The 18,636-nt window shown below is 43.9% G+C and overlaps 1 protein-coding gene across 4 annotated transcripts; it reads left to right on the top strand.

Annotated features, from left to right (window-relative positions):
• Nucleotides 1–1,608: 1,608 nt before the first annotated feature.
• Nucleotides 1,609–18,613, top strand: rpp14 (ribonuclease P/MRP 14 subunit). 4 transcript variants are annotated; one of them, XR_010976967.1, is made up of 6 exons: nt 1,609–1,771; nt 1,863–1,953; nt 3,994–4,189; nt 13,136–13,212; nt 14,288–14,410; nt 16,628–16,708. XR_010976967.1 is itself a non-coding variant. In XM_068051646.1 (6 exons), the coding sequence occupies exons 1-6, from the start codon at nt 1,680–1,682 to the stop codon at nt 18,580–18,582; spliced, it is 519 nt and encodes a 172-aa protein (XP_067907747.1). In that variant the 5' UTR covers nt 1,609–1,679; the 3' UTR covers nt 18,583–18,613. The 4 variants fall into 4 exon arrangements, 2 of the variants coding, with proteins under 2 accessions (XP_067907747.1, XP_067907748.1); XM_068051646.1 differs by lacking the exon at nt 3,994–4,189 and adding an exon at nt 18,526–18,613 and having other exon boundaries at nt 16,628–16,706; XR_010976966.1 differs by lacking the exon at nt 14,288–14,410 and having other exon boundaries at nt 13,122–13,212; nt 16,628–16,650.
• The last annotated feature ends 23 nt before the right edge of the window (nt 18,614–18,636 follow it).

Here is an 18,636-nt window from a genome sequence, read left to right as displayed (position 1 = left end):
AATAGCAGGACATTTAGAAAAACATAATGCAATCAAACGGAGTCAACATGGTTTAATGAAAGGGAAATCGTGTTTGACAAATTTGTTAGAGCTCTTTGAGGATATAACAAGCAGTGTGGATAAAGTTGAACAAGTAGATATTGTGTATTTGGATTTTCAGAAGGCGTTTGACAAGGTGCCACATAAAAAGTTATTGCACAAAATAGGAGCTCAGGGTATTGGGGGTAATGTGTTGGCATGGATTGGGGATTGGCTAACACACAGAAGGCAAAGAGTCGGGATCAATGGGTCTTTTTCAGGTTGGAAAGCCGTAACTATTGGGGTCCCATGAAGGATCAGTCCTAGGGCCTCAGCTATTTACTATCTACATTAATGACTTAGAGGAAGGGACAGAGTGTAGTGTATCCAAATTTGCTGACGATACAAAAATAGGTGGGAAGGCATGTTGTGATGAGGACACAAAGATTCTGCAAAGGGATATAGATAAGTAATGTGAGTAGGCAAAAACTCGGCAGATGGCTTTCAATGTGGGAAAGTGTGAGGTCATCCACTTTGGTAAGAAGAATAAAAAGGCAGATTATTATTTAGATGGAGAAAGACTACAAAATACTGCAGTACAGAGGGATCTGGGTGTTATTGTGCATGAAACACAAAAGGTTAGCATGCAGGTGCAGCAAGTACTTAGGAAGGCAAATGGAATTTTGGCCTTTATTGCTAGGGGGTTAGAGTTTAAAAATAGGGAGGTCCTGTTACAACTGTACAGGGTGTTGGTGAAGCCACACCTGGAGTACTGCGTACAGTTTTGGTCCCCATATTTAAAGAAGGATATACTAGCATTGGAGGCAGTTCAGAAAAGGTTCACTAAGCTGATTCCTGGGATGAAGGGGCTGTCTTATCAAGAACAGCTAAACAGGTTAGGCCTTTATTCATTGGAGTTTAGAAGAATGAGAGGTGATCTTATAGAAACATAAGATTTTAAGGGGGCTCGACAGGGTAGATGTTGAGAAGATGTTTCCACTAGTGGGGGAATCTCGAACTAGGGGACCTAATTACAGAATAAGGGGGCACACATTTAAAACTGAGATGCGAAGGAATTTCTTCTCTCAGAGGGTGGTGAATCTCTGGAATTCTCAGCCTCAGAGAGTTGTGGAGGCTAGGTCACTAAATGTATTTAAGGAGGAGGTAGATAGATTTTTGAAATCTCAAGGAGTCCAGGGTTAGGCAGAGCAGACCCGAATGAGAAGTTGAGGACTGGGACAGATCAGCCATGATCTTATTGAATGGCGGGGTAGGCTTGAGGGGCTGAATGGCTTACTCCTGCTCCTAGTTCTTAACGTTCACTTCCTTCCCCCTTGTTACAACCAGACCTCCTCCACGCTGCTTTTAACTGTCCCCATACTGAGTGCCCTGTATCTTTGTATGGTTATTGTATGAAGCAATGCTGAAACAGATACTCCAATCATTTTGATATAATCTACATTCCCAAACCGAAAACAAAGACCCTTCAAATGCGCGTTGACAAAAATGTCTGCAGGGATGTCCGCGCATGCGCAGCAGCGAGGCGAGCGGGAGCACGTGACAGGCGTTTGCCCCGTTTACAATGCCGGAAATGACGGAGCCTGGCCGTTTGCTCGTGCGGCTGGAAGCTTCCTGTTGGCTGTTTGTAACCGCTTCTTAGCATGATCCGTCAGGAGGAGCAGCGGGAGGTTGCAGCTTATGAACGGCATGTTTCCAGGAATGTTTGCGATTATCACTACCTGAAGGTTGGCCTGTGAGTGCGAACATGTTCTGGTTCCCCGGTTCTCTCAGTTCCTCCTGCTCGACTCACCACTCACTTCAATTTCTCTTTTTTTTTAAACCAGTGAATTTGAGGAAAGGAGCCCTGGGCTCCGGCTGAACGCTGCCCACTTTAAACAGTTAATCGTTTCGGCGCTGAAGGATTTGCACGGAGAGGTATGAATGCAATAGCTCGACATTATACCACAAGTGATGCCACTTCTATTAATTTTGTTTTTATTTCCAAAATATACTTAATTCATAAAAATCTGTAAAAATTACATTACCAGTTTCAAACAACACCAAGTCAAAAAATACAAACAGTACAAAGGAGGTCCATTTGCTTCCTTATAATCATGAGTTGCCTCATAACCCTTCCATTTCACATTTGTCATGCCAATTACATTTTTACATTTTACAGCAAATGAAAATTTTCCCGATACAGTTTGAGGGGTTTCCCATGGATCCAGCCCTCCGTTCAGCTTGGTGGGGGGACCTTACACTGTGGTCTTTCCCCATTGAGTCTTTGTTGCGGCTGCCCCAAGCTTTAGTGCGTCCCTCAGCACGTAGTCCTGGACCTTGGAATGTGCCAGTCTGCAACATTCGGTCGTGAACAACTCTTTGCGCTGGAAGACCAGCAAGTTTCGGGCAGACCAAAGGATGTCTTTCACAGAATTGATAGTCGTCCAGCAGCGGTTGATGTTTGTCTCGGTGTGCGTCCCTGGGAACAGCCCGTAGAGCACAGACTCCTGTGTTACAGAGCTGCTTGGGATGAACCTCGACAAAAACAACTGCATCTCTTTCCACACCTGCTTTGCAAAGACACATTCCAGGAGGAGGTGGGCAACCGTCTCTTCCCCACCACAGCCACTGCAGGGCCATTGCGTGGAGGGGGCGAGACTTCGGGCGTGCAGGAAGGATCTGACGCGGAGGGCTCTTCTCACCACCAGCCAAGCTACATCTTGGTGCTTGTTTGAAAGTTCTGGTGATGAGGCATTGCGCCAAATGACTTTGGCGGTCTGCTCGGGGAACCGTCCGACAGGATCCACCGTCTCCTTTTCCCGTAGGGCCTTGAGGACATTCCATGCAGACCACTGCCTGATGGATCGGTGGTCAAAGGTGTTTTCCCGCAGAAACTGCTCCACGAAGGATAGGTGGTATGGCACTGTCCAACTGCATGGAGCGTTCCGCGGCAATGTGACCAGGCCCATCCTTCGCAACACCGGGGACAGATGGAACCTCAGCACGTAGTGACACTTGGAGTTTGCGTACTGGAGGTTCTACACACAGCTTGATGCAGCCGCACGCGAAGGTGGTCATCAGGAATAGGGCCATGTTGGGTACATTTTTCCCGCCCTTATCTGGAGGTTTGAACATTGGGTCACTCCGGACCCAGTCCATTTTAGATCCCCAGATGAAGCGGAAAATGGCTCGGGTGACCGCCACAGAGCAGGAGTGGGGTATGGGCGAGACCTGCGCCACATACAGCAACAACGTGAGCGCCTCTCCCCTGATGACCAGGTTCTTGCCCACAATGGAGAGAGATCGCTGCCCCCATATGCTCAACTTTTGTTGTACCTTGACTACTCGCTCCTCCCAGGTTTTGGTGCACGCCCCGGCCCTTCCGAACCACATCCCCAGCACTTTCAGGTAGTCAGACTTGAGAGTTATAATGAATTTTTGTCAAAGGGGAGAGTAACCTCATATCCTGTAAGTGAGGCAGGAAAACCTATTATACTCGGACACAGGAGCAACCCAAACACTCTTGCTGGGGAAAGATATGAAGTTTCCACCAGAGAGCGCCTCGAACACAAGTTTTAGTTAATGAAATTGGCGGGGAGTGTATACCCATACCTTTGTATAAAATACGCCTAGTGAGTGACTTAATATCTGGGATAGTAACTGTAGGTGTTGTCCGCAGTTTACCAGTAGAAGGAATTGATCTACTCCTAGGAAATGATTTGGCAGGATCAAAAGTAACAGTTTCTGCTATGGTTACAGAGGAACCAAGTGAAGTTAAGAAAACGGAGCAATTACAGGAACAAGTTCCAAGAATGTTTCCTGCATGTGTAGTTACCCGAGCAATGGCTAAACAGGATCCATTGTCGGAGATAAAAGGGGCACCACAAATAGGATAGCCAGGCATCTGAAACCTCATTTGGGGATTTAGATAATCCAAATGAGATGTTTAACAGATTGTCTATCATTGCAACACAGCAAGCTGATCCAGAGATATACCGAAGGGCACAAACGGCTCTGTCAGAAGCTGAGGCGAAAGGAGTTCCGGACGGCTATTATATGGCAAATGGGATTTTGAGGAGGAAATGGAGACGCCTCATAGACCTGCCGACGAAGACTGGACAGTTGTTGAACAGATGGTGTTACCACCTAAATATCGACAACGATTATTAAGGTTAGCACACGACATTTCTTTTGCAGGACATAGGGGAATTCGGAACCAAATCACACATAAGCAAACATTATTACTGGCCAGGTCTTACAAAGGATGTGAGACAATTTTGTAGGACATGCCATACCTGTCAAATGGTGGGAAAACCACAACCTGCCATAAAACCAGCACCACTAGTTTCTCTACCAGTGGTTGAGGAACAATTTAGCAGGGAGAAGGATAAGCCAGCACAGGTATGTCAGGTAAATTGGACTGTTGAGAAGGAAAAGGATAGTGAGGATGAGGCAGAAGCTGGCCGAGGATATTCTCAGATTGAACCTCCACCTATCCAATTAGCGAATACAGAATAGCTAGGAAAATTAAACAATAGGCTTTTACACATAGAGGCAAAACAGCGTGAAGTCCTAACCAGGGTTTTCACAATGTTTCAAAAGGTTTGGAGGGATAAGCCAGGATGTACAACCTTAGCCACACACGATGTGGGTATAGGGGGGGGGGGAAACCATTCCTTTAAAACAACTTCCTTGCCGCTTCGGTCCAGACACACAGGCCCAATTTGAAGCAGAGGTACAATGTATGCTGAAGGCCAGCTTAGTTGAACCTAGACAGGACAGCTGGAAATGACAGATTGTCTTGATGTCTAAACCTGGTGGGTCGGCTCAAACCTGCATAGACTCTAGAAAAGTCACTGTGGTAACAAAGGCAGAATCCTACCCAAATCCTTATTTAAAGGTGTAAGGACAGAATGGGCAACACCATGTGCCTTAGAGACAGATGTGTCGGAGGGATGCTGTCAAATTCCTTTGACACCCCAGGGTAAGAAAAAATCAGCTTCTGTTACACCTGATAGGGTTTTCCAGTGTCAAGTGATGCTACATAGGTTGAGGGGTACTCGAGAAACTTCTCAGAATAGTTAACCCAGTAGTGGTCAGTGCTCCTAGCTGTGCAGTTCACCTGGCTGAGGTGATGAACAATAGGGATGCTTGGGAGGAAAACATAAAACAATTGGAAGACTATGCTTGGGAATTTTAAATGGATTAATTAGAACATCCTTTTGAAAATTTAAAACTGAAATGTTCTGGTGGAACTTGTTGCTGTAGTCTTAACATCTTAGAAAAGTATATGCCTATAAATGCGGGAAAGAAAAGTTAGTGTTTTTTCAATTTATATATTTTTTTACCCTTTGTAATGAAACACATTCCAGAAATGGTGTTTCATTCCACCAGGGGCGGAGACGTTATGATCCTATAGTTTTTTTTTTCCGGGAAGAATGCAGCGTGCCTTTAAGGCTGGAAAAAGAGCCGTACTGCTTTAAGGCAACAGGCTCTAAAGACTGAGTCAAAGAATGCATTCTCGTTGCCTTGGATACAGCCATTCGGAGACTGCGATTCAAAGGGTGCATTCTTCTTTCCTTGGATACAGCCACTCGGACTGAGCATCGAGAGATACATTTATTACCGTTTAATTTTGAACTGGCTTATAGTGCAAACAGCCTGTTCTAACAGAGGACAGAGACAGACAGCAGTGTGTTAGCACCTGAAAGAAGAGCTCTCAGCCCATTTCAACTGAAGGGAGAGAATTTAGTCTGTTTGTTTATTATTCTCTCTCAATTCTAAAAGGTCAAGCCAAAACAGAGATCTCTGATAATTTAAACTGATGGAAGGGAAGTTAGACTGATCTTTTATCCCTCAAAAATTCTAAATTCTGATTGAAAGTGGTTGCGAGTTGTTGATCTACTGTGGTTATCGCTGTATGAAAAAGGAGTTTGAAACTTCGGGTGTTGGACTGTTTTCCTTTCCTCGTCGGACCCTGGAAGATTGCGCGTGGACTTCAATCAGAGCATTGTTCATTGGGAAGTGTAAATTTGCAAGGACTCTAATTTTTTCTGTTTTAAATGTTGTTTATATCTTGTAGTGTTTAAGAATTTAGTTTTTCTAATTAAACAGTTCATTTGTTGATTTAAAGACACCTGGTTTGGTTAGCCTCATTCGGAGGTTAATAGATGGTACAGTTTGGCTGGGTCTTAATTTGGAAAATTCAAATGATATGTTAGGCAATCTGTGGAGGGACGGGATTGAATTAACAGTGCGTTTCTCCCACCACTATCAGAATCATATATTTTGATTGTGGACTTTGACTGGAGCGGTCGGTCCTAACAATATTGCATTGTGATGTTGAACAATATTTAGATTTGTTGAGTTAATGGGTTAGTACTCTTGCAAAGTATAAGGTGCATTGCATAGAAATTCTTAAAAATGTTTCAGTATAACTCTTGATTTTCTAAAGGCAAACTGCATATTCATGTCTAGTGTAGCAAATATCGGGGATCGCTATGGCATTTTTGCTCCTCATTCACACAAGTGCATTTCTGTGTTACAGTTCACACATTATAGGCCAATTTTGTTTTGCTCACTTCAGTGTTGCCACTACATTTTTTGTTTTTCAGAGTAGAAAAGCATAGAATTATTATGCATGATGTATGGTTGGATAATTGACGACTTAAAATTTTTTTTTTAGAACTTTTTGAAGTCTTTTCTTAAATTTGTTCATTTTTCCATGTCATATATATCAGCCTCTGACTGTGAATGATGGACAGGCAACCTGCTTTCAAACACTGAACTAGCGCTCACCAGTTGTTGGATGTAAATCTATTCTTTCCTTTTTTAATTCCTGGTTACATTGATGCACCTGGTCTCAGTTCAGAAGTTCACACTAATAGCACAGCTGAAATCAGGAGCTTGTTGACTAGGGAATCATACTAAACTAATTAATGTTTCATCTTGTTTGAGTACTGAAATATTGTACCAGTGAGTTACCTTCCACAAAACAACTTGACGTCAGTTGTGGTCTAATTTTTACTGTATGACTAACTTGATGACAGATTCTAGAAAGTAAGCAATCATTTCCTGTTGCCTTATTCATATTGCAATTGTTTATAAGGAGATTAACGTAATGAAATATTTTCTGGGGTAAAAACTGTTTTTTAAGACTTGAATATATTTTTAATAAAGTTGAGATAGTTTAGAACTATTGTGTAATGGATAAATAATTTTCTTGTGGCTCATATCTCCAGGCATTGCTGGAGTAAGCTGTTCCTGGAGGGAAAAATTCCCACTTTCCCAGTGAGATTTAAAGGGTCAATTATGTCATAATAGGGAGCTGACCCTTAGGTGGTTGCTGTACACCTTTCACACACACATTCCTATACAAGGTTCCAGCTTGTATTTTTCCCCACCAACTATGGAAAGTATATCCTTATCTCCCACCTCTTGCGTAACCTCTGTGACTCACCTTGCTATACTTTATTTATTCATTCCATTTACATGTCAGCCTTTGCTCAGTGTCAGCACACTCACCTGTGAGCTAGGAAGTCATGGTTTAAGCTCCACCAAGAGTTTTATTTTTAATTAATTCATGGGATGTGAGCATCGCTGGCAAGGCCAGCATATATTGCCCATCCCTAATTGCCCTTAAATGAATGACTTTTTAGAATTAGAATTAGAATATTACAGCGCAGTACAGGCCCTTCGGCCCTCGATGTTGCGCCGATCATCTGACCTACACTATTCCATTTACATCCATATGTCTATCCAATGACCACTTAAATGCCCTTAAAGTTGGCGAGTCTACTACTGTTGCAGGCAGGGCGTTCCACGCCCCTACTACTCTCTGCGTAAAGAAACTACCTCTGACATCTGTCCTATATCTTTCACCCCTCAACTTAAAGCTATGTCCCCTCGTGTTTGCCATCCTCATCCGAGGAAAAAGACTCTCACTATCCACCCTATCTAACCCTCTGATTATCTTGTATGTCTCTATTAAGTCACCTCTCCTCCTCCTCCTCTCTAACGAAAACAACCCCAAGTCCCTCAGCCTTTCCTCGTAAGACCTTCCTTCCATACCAGGCAACATCCTAGTAAATCTCCTCTGCACCCTTTCCAAAGCTTCGACATCCTTCCTATAATGCGGTGACCAGAACTGCACGCAATACTCCAGGTGCGGCCTCACCAGAGTTTTGTACAGCTGCATCATGACCCCGTGGCTCTGAAACTCGATCCCCCTACTAATAAAGGCTAACACACCATATGCCTTCTTAACAGCCCTATTAACCTGGGTAGCAACTTTCAGGGATTTATGTACCTGGATACCAAGATCTCTCTGCTCATCTACACTACCAAGAATCTTCCCATTAGCCCAGTACTCTGCATTGCTGTTACTCCTTCCAAAGTGAATCACCTCACACTTCTCCGCATTAAACTCCATTTGCCATCTCTCAGCCCAGCTCTGCAGCCTATCTATGTCCCTCTGTACCCTACAACACCCTTCAACACTATCCACAACTCCACCGACCTTCGTGTCATCCGCAAATTTACTAACCCACCCTTCTACACCCTCATCCAGGTCGTTTATAAAAATGACAAACAGCAGTGGCCCCAAAACAGAACCTTGCGGTACACCACTAGTAACTAAACTCCAGGATGAACATTTGCCATCAACCACCACCCTCTGTCTTCTTTCAGCTAGCCAATTTCTGATCCAAAGCTCTAAATCACCTTCAACCCCATACTTGCGTATTTTCTGCAATAGCCTACCGTGGGGAACCTTATCAAACGCCTTACTGAAATCCATATACACCACATCCACGGCTTTACCCTCATCCACCTGTTTGGTCACCTTCTCGAAAAACTCAATAAGGTTTGTGAGGCACGACCTACCTTTCACAAAACCGTGCTGACTATCGCAAATGAACTTATTCTTTTCAAGATGATTATAAATCCTGTCTCTTATAACCTTTTCCAACATTTTACCCACAACCGAAGTAAGGCTCACAGGTCTATAATTACCAGGGCTGTCTCTACTCCCCTTCTTGAACAAGGGGACAACATTTGCTATCCTCCAGTCCTCCGGCACTACTCCTGTCGACAATGACGACTTGAAGATCAACAACAACGGCTCTGCAATCTCCTCCCTGGCTTCCCAGAGAATCCTAGGATAAATCCCATCTGGCCCAGGGGACTTATCTATTTTCACTCTTTCCAAAATTGCTAACACCTCCTCCTTGTGAATCTCAATCCCATCTAGCCTAGTAGCCTGAATCTCAGTATTCTCCTCGGCAACATTTTCTTTCTCTACTGTAAATACTGATGAAAAATATTCATTTAACGCTTCCCCTATCTCCTCTGATTCCGCACACAACTTCCCACTACTATCCTTGATTGGCCCTGTTCTAACTCTTATCATTCGTTTATTCCTGATATACCTATAGAAAGCCTTAGGGTTTTCTTTGATCCTATCCGCCAATGACTTCTCGTGTCCTCTCCTTGCTCTTCTTAGCCCTCCCTTTAGATCCTTCCTGGCTAGCTTGTAACTCTCAAGCGCCCTAACTGAGCCTTCACGTCTCATGCTAACATAAGCCGCCCTCTTCCTCTTGACAAGCGCTTCAACTTCTTGAGTAAACCACGGCTCCCTTGCTCGACAACTTCCTCCCTGCCTGACAGGTACATACTTATCAAGGACACGCATTAGCTGCTCCTTGAATAAGCTCCACATTTCGTTTGTGCCCATCCCCTGCAGTTTCCTTCCCCATCCTACACATCCTAAATCTTGCCTAATCGCGTCATAATTTCCTTTCCCCCAGCTATAATTCTTGCCCTGCGGTATATACCTGTCCCTGCCCATCGCTAAGGTAAACCTAACCGAATTGTGATCACTATCGCCAAAGTGCTCACCTACATCTAAATCGAACACCTGGCCGGGTTCATTACCCAGTACCAAATCCAATGTGGCATCGCCCCTGGTTGGCCTGTCCACATACTGTGTCAGAAAACCCTCCTGCACACACTGGACAAAAACAGACCCATCTAAAGTACTCGAACTATAGTATTTCCAGTCAATATTTGGAAAGTTAAAGTCCCCCATAACCACTACCCTGTTACTCTCGCTCCTGTCGAGAATCATCTTCGCTATCCTTTCCTCTACATCTCTGGAACTATTCGGAGGTCTATAGAAAACTCCCAACAGGGTGACCTCTCCTCTCCTGTTTCTAACCTCGGCCCATACTACCTCAGTAGACGAGTCCTCAAACATCCTTTCTGTCGCTGTAATACTTTCCTTGATTAACAATGCCACACCCCCCCCTCTTTTACCCTCTTCTCTGTTCTTTCTGAAACATCTAAATCCCGGAACCTGCAACATCCATTCCTGCCCCTGCTCTACCCATGTCTCCGAAATGGCCACAACATCAGGATCCCAGGTACCAACCCATGCTGCAAGCTCACCCACCTTATTCCGGATGCTCCTGGCGTTGAAGTAGACACACTTTAAACCAAGTTCTTGCTTGCCAGTGCCCTCTTGCGTCCCTGTAACCTTATCCCCTACCTCACTACTCTCAACAGCCTGTACACTGGCACTGCAATTTAGGTTCCCATTCCCCTGCTGATTTAGTTTAAACCCCCCCGAAGAGCACTAACAAATCTCCCCCCCCAGGATATTGGTACCCCTCTGGTTCAGGTGAAGACCATCCTGTTTGTAGAGGTCCCACCTACCCCAGAAAGAGCCCCAATTATCCAGGAAACCAAAACCCTCCCTCCTACACCATCCCTGCAGCCACGTGTTCAACTCCTCTCTCTCCCTATTCCTCTCTTCGCTAGCACGTGGCACAGGCAACAACCCAGAGATAACAACTCTGGTTGTTCTCGCTCTAAGCTTCCACCCTAGCTCCCTGAATTTCTGCCTTAAATCCCCATCTCTCTTCCTACCTATGTCGTTGGTGCCTATGTGGACCACGACTTGGGGGTGCTCCCCCTCCCCCTTAAGGATCCCAAAAACACGATCGGAGACATCACGTACCCTGGCACCTGGGAGGCAACACACCAACCGTGAGTCTCTCTCGTTCCCACAGAACCTCCTATCTGTTCCCCTAACTATGGAGTCCCCAATGACTAATGCTCTGCTCCTCTTCCCTTTTCCCTTCTGAGCAACAGGGACAGACTCTGTGCCAGAGACCTGCACCCCATTGCTTACCCCTGGTAAGTCGTACCCCCCAACAGTATCCAAAACGGTATACCTGTTGTTGAGGGAAACGGCCACAGGGGATCCCTGCACTGCCTGCTGGTTCCCTTTCCTTCCCCTGACTTGCTAGGCCATTTCACAAGGCAGTTTATTGTCAACCACATTGCTGTGGGTCTGGAATCACATACAGGCCAGACTTCCTTTCCAAAAGGACATTAGTGAACCAGATGGGATTTTTACGACAATCTGGTAGTTTCACAGTTAGCATTACTGATATGAGCTTTTTATTCCAGATTTATTAACTGAATTTAGCTTCCCCAGCAATCATGGTGGGATTTAGACTCTGGCCTCTGAATTACCAGTCCAGTAACATAACTACTATGCTACCATTCACTACAGTCTTAACCAGCAGGAGATGAATGACAAACAGAAGGAAAATTCTGGTCCCTGCCTCGCTGTTTGATAGTTCCATGATTGGACCTACTAATTCAACTTTGTTGTCAAAAAGAATAAACACCAAGTTTCATGGTATTCCTGCCATTGTTGAACAAAAAAAACTTCCCCTGAAAAAGGAAAGGATTGCTCATTTTGAGCTATGTTGGTGGCATTCACTAACTTTTGTCTCCTTTTCTGATATCTGGCACTGAGCTTACATACTTAGCACTGACCCCTTGGCTGTTCATTGCTTTACCTCCTTACTCCGCAGCGCTTATCGTCATTATCAGTTGATAACATTTTGCGTTCGTCTTTTTTCCCCCCCAGCTTAAATCTGGACAGCTGCCACTGACCGTCAGCCCCAGATATCATTGGGTAAACCTCTGTTAGAGAAGCCACAGAGAACTTATGCTTCTCTTCAGATCCAACCTTTCCATTCCCGCAGAGTGGGCCAGCAAGCCTATAACGGTACAATGCTGTGATGGTTTCTAAACAGCCAGCTGCTTATCGTCCTATACTTTCACAATGTCTGTCTGCCAGCAGCAGTCTGAACAGTGTACAAGAACCATTTCACCCATAACACAGACTGAGCAGATCAAAGTCTTAGTTAGCATTCCATGTGACTGTAACCATGTTATCTCCTCATCCACTTCACATCACTAATCCATTTGTCTTCATCTCGATGCTCGATTTCTTCAATGTTCCTCAACCATGATCTATAATCTTGCCTGCCCAAAGTCTCGTGCCTCCATCAACTTCATCCTTGCTCAACTCCAATCGTTTCTTTTGCTTCAGCAAATTAATTTCTACAACTTTGTCTCCATCTTCAAATCTCTGCACGGCTTCATCTCACCCAATCTTATTGGTCACCTCCAGCTATACGTCCTCATATGTGCCTGCTCCGTTGCCTTTAATTATTTGTTTCCCACTCCTTCCTTGTCTTTATTCCATAATCAGCGGCTACTTTATCATCCACTATGCCTCTCTGAATTCCCTCCAGACATCTTTAGCTGCATCATCAATAACCTTCCCTGTGACTTAAGGTCAGAAGTGGCATTGTTTGCTTATGATTCAATATTCAGTTCCATTCACTGTCGCTCGTTATGAAGCAGCCAACAGCAAGACTTGGATAATGTTTAGGCCTAGGCTGACAAGTGGCAGGCAACATTTGAAATGTATGATGGTGGCTTGGAATGAGTCACTCTCAAATTTAATTGACCCACTTCACACTGGAAAAGTACCCAGTCTACATTTGACATTCTCCTGTATAGCACAGTTAAGATTTCATTTATTACCTCTCTGTCTGTGCTGTACCACCTGGTCAGATGGTTATTAAATTGTCAGTACACAACACAAACGATTCTAATGTAGAATTTATCAATCACTTTTGAGGGCAAGTAGCCATTTTTACCCTTATGCTTTTTGAAAATGTATTTGAATATACCTTAGAAATTTGCACCTGACAGTCTAAATGTTAATGTTCTGAAAGTGTTAATTTTGTAGATTGGAGCTGCCTTACCTGTTGATGTATTGAGATTTGAAGAAGAAACACTGGCAGCTATACTGAGAGTAAAGAGCAGGTGGGTGTGTTTACTAACAATTTAAAGGCGTTTTCTAATATGATGACTTAGATAATTAAAAACATTGTAGTAGTGCCTTTTTTTTTTTAAAAAAGCCTTATCAAAAACACAAACCATGTAAAAACTAGCCATGCGTATGTTACAGGGCCATATTATAGGTAGGAAGTTTCTGGCACAAAACTGGTTTAACAATGACTAGATCAAATGCTACCTGCCTGCAATATCCTTTGCCAGAACCACACAGTACTCCGAGATCGTGCTGAAGAGCAACAATAGCCCCCAGTTTCTTTTCTGCAGTACCAACCATCTCCTTAAACACTTCTCTGCTCCCCCCGCCACCCTAGTTTCCAACAAGTGTGAGGAGCTCATGGCCAACTTTGTCACTAAGATCAACACCATTCAGTCTGCTTCCTCTGCCATTTTTCTCCTTTGTCTGCCAAGCCTACGCTCCCCTCAGACTCCCCTTTGCTCTACCTGCGAACCAGCCTCGTTCTGTAGTTTCTGTCCTATTTTCCTTCATGCCTTCTCTGAGTTTGCTCAGTTTGGGTTTGCCAGGGCCACTCGGTTCCAGACTTCATTACAACCTTGATCCAAACATGGACAAAGGAGGTGAGGTGAGAGTGACTGCCCTTCACATCAAGGCAGCATTTGATGGAGTGTGGCATCAAGGAGCCCTAGCAAAATTGAAGTCAATGGGAATTGGGGAAAATTCACCACTGGTTGAAGTCATAGTACAAAGGAAGATGGTTGTGGTTGTTGGAGGCCAAACATCTAAGCCCCAAGACATCGCTGCAGGAGTTCCTGAGGGTAGTGTCCTAGGCCCGACCATCTTCAGCTGCTTAATCGATGACCTTCCCTCCATTATAAAGTCAGAATTGGGGATGTTTACTGATGATTGCACTGTATTCAGTGCCATTTACAACTCCTCAGGTACTGATGCAGTCCTTGCCTATATGCAGCAAGACCTGGACACCAGTCAGGCTTGGGCCAATAAGTTGCAATTAATATCCATGCCAGACAAAGTGTCAGGCAATGACGAGAGAGAATCTAACCATCTCCCCATAACATTCAATAGCATTACCATCGCTGAATTCCCCACCATCAACATCCTGTGGGTTACCATTGACCAGAAACTGAACTGGACCAGCCATATAAATACTGTGGCTACAAGAGCAGATCAGAGGCTGGGAATTCTGTGGTAAGTAACTCACCTCCTGACTCCCCAAAGCCTGTCCACCATCTACAAGGCACAAGTCAAGAGTGTGATAGCATAATCTCCACTTGCCTGGGTGAGTGCTGTTCCAACAACACTCGAAGTTCAACACCATCCAGGGCAAAGCAGCCCATTTGATCAGCACCCCATCTACCACCTACAACATTCACTCCCTCCACCACTGGCACACAGTGACAGCAGTGAGTACTATAGACAAAGTGCACTGCAGAAACACGCTAAGCCTCCTTTGACAGCACCTTCCAAACCTGCAACCTCTACCATCTAGAAGGACAAGGGCAGCAGGCGCATGGAAACACTGCCATCTACAAGTGCCCCTCCAAGCCACACATCAGCCTGACTCAGATCTGTATCGCCGTTACTTCACTGTCGCTGGGTCAAAAACCTGGATCTGCCTTCCTAACAGTAATGTGCCTGTATCTACACCAGGTGGACTGCAGCAGTTCAAGAAGGAAGCTCACCACCACCTTCTCAAGGGAAATTAGGGATGGGCAATAAATGCTGACGTTTCCAGTGATGCTCACATCCCATGAAAGAACAAAAAAAAAGTTCATCTTGTCCATGAGACCCACCTCCTACTCCCTTTACCACTAAAGTGCTGAATATTTAACTTCCCTTTCTTGCCAAAGTGCTAACTGGCATTGTAAATAGTTCACTCTCCTTGTGTACTGTCCCTCTTCCTTTCAAAATTACCATGATCATCCCCTCCTCAAAAAAAAAAGCACCCTTGACCCCTCTGTCCTTGCAAACTACCATTCCATCTCCAACCTCCCTTTTCTCTCCAAAGTTCTTGAACATGGTGTTGCTTCTCAAATCTATGCTCACTTTTTACTGCAACTCCATATTCAATCTCTGTTTGGGTAACCATCCCTGTCACATAACTGAAACAGTACTACCCAATGTTACAAATAACATCTTCAGTGACCGTAGTGCATTATCCCTTCTCAACCTTGCTACTACTATCAGCATATTCAACCACATTACCCACCTCTAATGCAGTTCCTCTGTTATCCAACTCTGATATTGTCCACACTTACTTATCTCCTGACCAGGTCATCTCCAGCAATGGATTCTGTTCCTGCCCCTGCAACTTTTAAACTTTTACCTCCGGAGCCCCCCCCCCGAGGATCTGTCTTTGGCTGCCTCCTGTTCCACATCAACCCCAGCTGCCTGCTTGCCTGTATCATCCCAAACATGGTGTCAGTTTACAGGCTGACAATACCAGCACTGCCTTTCCACCATCTCTTTTTTACTCTCTCTGTCTTTCTCTTTCTGAAACTCTCTACTGCGTATGTGCTTGACTGATATCCAGTCTTCACTGAGCTGCATTTACCTCCAGTTAAAATATTTGGGAGGACAGAAGCCATTGACTTTGGCCCCTGCCACAAATTCTATACCCTTGTCATCGATTCCATCCCCTTCTCCGGCTATTGTTTCAGGTTGAACCAGGCTGAGTTTCAATAATCTCTCCATCATAAAAACTATCGTATTTTCACTTTATAATGTCTCCCACATTTGCCCTACCTCAGCCTATCTGTTCTTTAAAACCCTGATATGCCTTTGTCATATCCAGCCTTGACTATTCCAGTGTTCTCCTGGCCAGTCTCCATTCTCTACCCACTGCAAAGTTCAGCTTACCCAAAATTCTGCTGCCCGTATCCTATCTGTCACCCAGCCATGCTTGCGCATCTTCCACGTCTTCACTGACCTACATTGGCTCCTGGTCACCAAATGCCTCAAATTTAAAATTATTATCCTTGCCTTTAAATTCCTTTTTGACTTTGCCCTTCTCTGTAATCTCCTTCAGCCTGAGACCCATCCTGCATTAAACTGCCTCTGTTCCTGACTCCTGCCTCTTGTGCATTTCTCCCCCATCCACCCCCACTTCATCTAGGCCCCATGCTCTGGAATTCCCTTGCCAGATCTCACTGACTTTCCACCGCCCTCACTTTAAGGCCTTCCTTAAAACTCGACTCTTTAACAAAACTTTGGGTCAACACTCAAAATAGCTCCTTTTTATCTGCATTTATATTTAATTATGTCTTTGTGAAGTACCTTGGGATGTTGTTCTGCCTTGAAGTAGCTACATAAGTACAAGTTACTGTAAGCTAACAGTACTGAAATAGATGTCACTGCTTAAATTTAAACTCTTGGAAGATTTGTTAAGAGTATCTCTGTTTACAGTGGCCTTGTGAAGCTGTGGAGTGCATTGACCCTTCTGGGATCCTATCAAAATCAGAAGTGTGCTTTCAGAGTGACACAGGTATTGTGTGTATTTACTCTAAAAGAATGGTTAATTTTTTCAAGTTACTCTTTAATCACAAGACACAAAGTAGAAGATAGCAATTCTTCAGCTGTCATCTAATGGTTGTGTAATAGCTTTTGTATTTTGCAGTTTTTGATAGATTATACATTTAACTTTTTTGAGGATTACAGTATCATTCAGCACCAAACAAAACAAGAACACAACTATTTGTGCTTTGCATATCATGAATTAAATTGTCCATTGTCTCATTTTTGTTTATTTCAAAACCACCTTCACAAGTTTACAGAAATAATTTAGTACGTGTGTTATTTCTGTGCTCCTTTGATTTTTTTTCTATTCCTTTTCACGTGTTCTGTGGCTCCTGATTCTTCCTCCTTTTCATATATTAGCTTTCTCTCATTTGCCATTGTCCTGGACCCTCAGATAATTGCACTTGACATTTAACTCAACATATCTACCTATAATTTCCCCCTTTCTATGACACTTGATACTCTTTGCCTTTACTCGATGTTACGACCAGGTGAGAAAGAGGTCTAGGGCTCCCTTTCAGCCTGCACCTGGTCTTACTGTAACTGGATTTAAAAGAATTTTGAAACACATTGTTTTTAGCTTCCCCTTGGTGAATCCTTGTTCACCGCTTTCCAATTATAAGGCAAAGAAACGAGCACAAACAGGCTTTCTTAGGTTTAAAGAAGAAAGGTGAAATTTTATTAAACTTAAACTTAAAACTCTAATTCCGTTAACGCCTGCGGATACATGCCGCGCCCCACGCTAGCATGCATTCGCGATACGCACATGCAAATAGAGACAGAAAAGAGCAGAAGAAAAATAAAGTGGGAAGGTTTGAGGCAATATCTGAAAAGTTTGTTGTGGTTCTTTGTGCTCACTGAGTCCTTTTGTAGGTTGATCTTGCTTTTCTTTGGGGCCCAGTATTTTTCTTAAACCTTGTTCACTGTAGACTTTTTTCTTTTGGGGTTCATGTGTCTTTAGTGGGTTTCAGTTCTGTGAGAAAGAGATGGGAGCAGACAGGAGCAAAGAGCTTTCTGTCAGTTCAAACACTGTCTCTACAACTTAAAACCCCCCAAATTGGCCAGCAGGGTGGTTACGTGACTGGTTTGACCTGTTCTGTTCTGTGTATTGTATGGGAGCAGGGGATAGCTCCTTTGTTCAAACACTGTCTGCTGATATGCAAAAATGTCTTTCCGGCCAGGGGCTTGGCAATTCCTTGTAACAGGCCTTCTCTTCTTCCCAGCAACAATTTGAAATTTAATGTCCATGTGCCGAAATTAATGTGCCTCATTCTCGGCAGGTGGGGGCCTGCATGACATCAGTCATCTCCATGTCCCTCTCCTACCATGCCTACCTCCGTAAATAGGTATTGTTACACTCATAAACAAGAATCAGAGAATGCTACTGAGAAGTAGTGCTATCCCAGACTCTCCTGTTGCCCTTCTTGGTTCGCACCACTATAGGGAATAAACTGGTTAAAGGCTAAGGTAAGGCTGTGATAACCCACCTTCCGGTAGCATCCCATGATTTACTGAGAATAGGAGCAAGCACAACAGCAACAAGGCAGAGGGAACATTTTTGTTGGGAAGGATCACACTGTCCCATAAATAATTAATTTTTACTTTTCCTCCCCAATCCTGTAATTGGGGTCAAAAACCAATGAAATATAGTAATCCTTGAAGGGATGGGAACAAGGAAACTAATCTTTGTATTCTTGATCTTCAAATGGTGTCAAACTGATTCTAAAATGACTAGCTTGCTTATTTTATGAGTAAATTAATAGTATTTTTATCTCTTTATTGTCTAGGTCTCCCCATTTCTTCTTGCACTATCAGGCAACAGTAGAGAATTTGTGTTGAACTGAGATATCTGACAATTAACAGACATTTAAAACAACCTGCTCTACATTTGTTGAACA

The sequence above is a fragment of the Heterodontus francisci genome, chromosome 19 (assembly GCF_036365525.1).
Source record: "Heterodontus francisci isolate sHetFra1 chromosome 19, sHetFra1.hap1, whole genome shotgun sequence".
Lineage (NCBI taxonomy): Eukaryota > Metazoa > Chordata > Chondrichthyes > Heterodontiformes > Heterodontidae > Heterodontus > Heterodontus francisci.
Note: the sequence above shows the minus strand (reverse complement) of the source record. Positions and strands in the feature narration are given on the sequence as shown.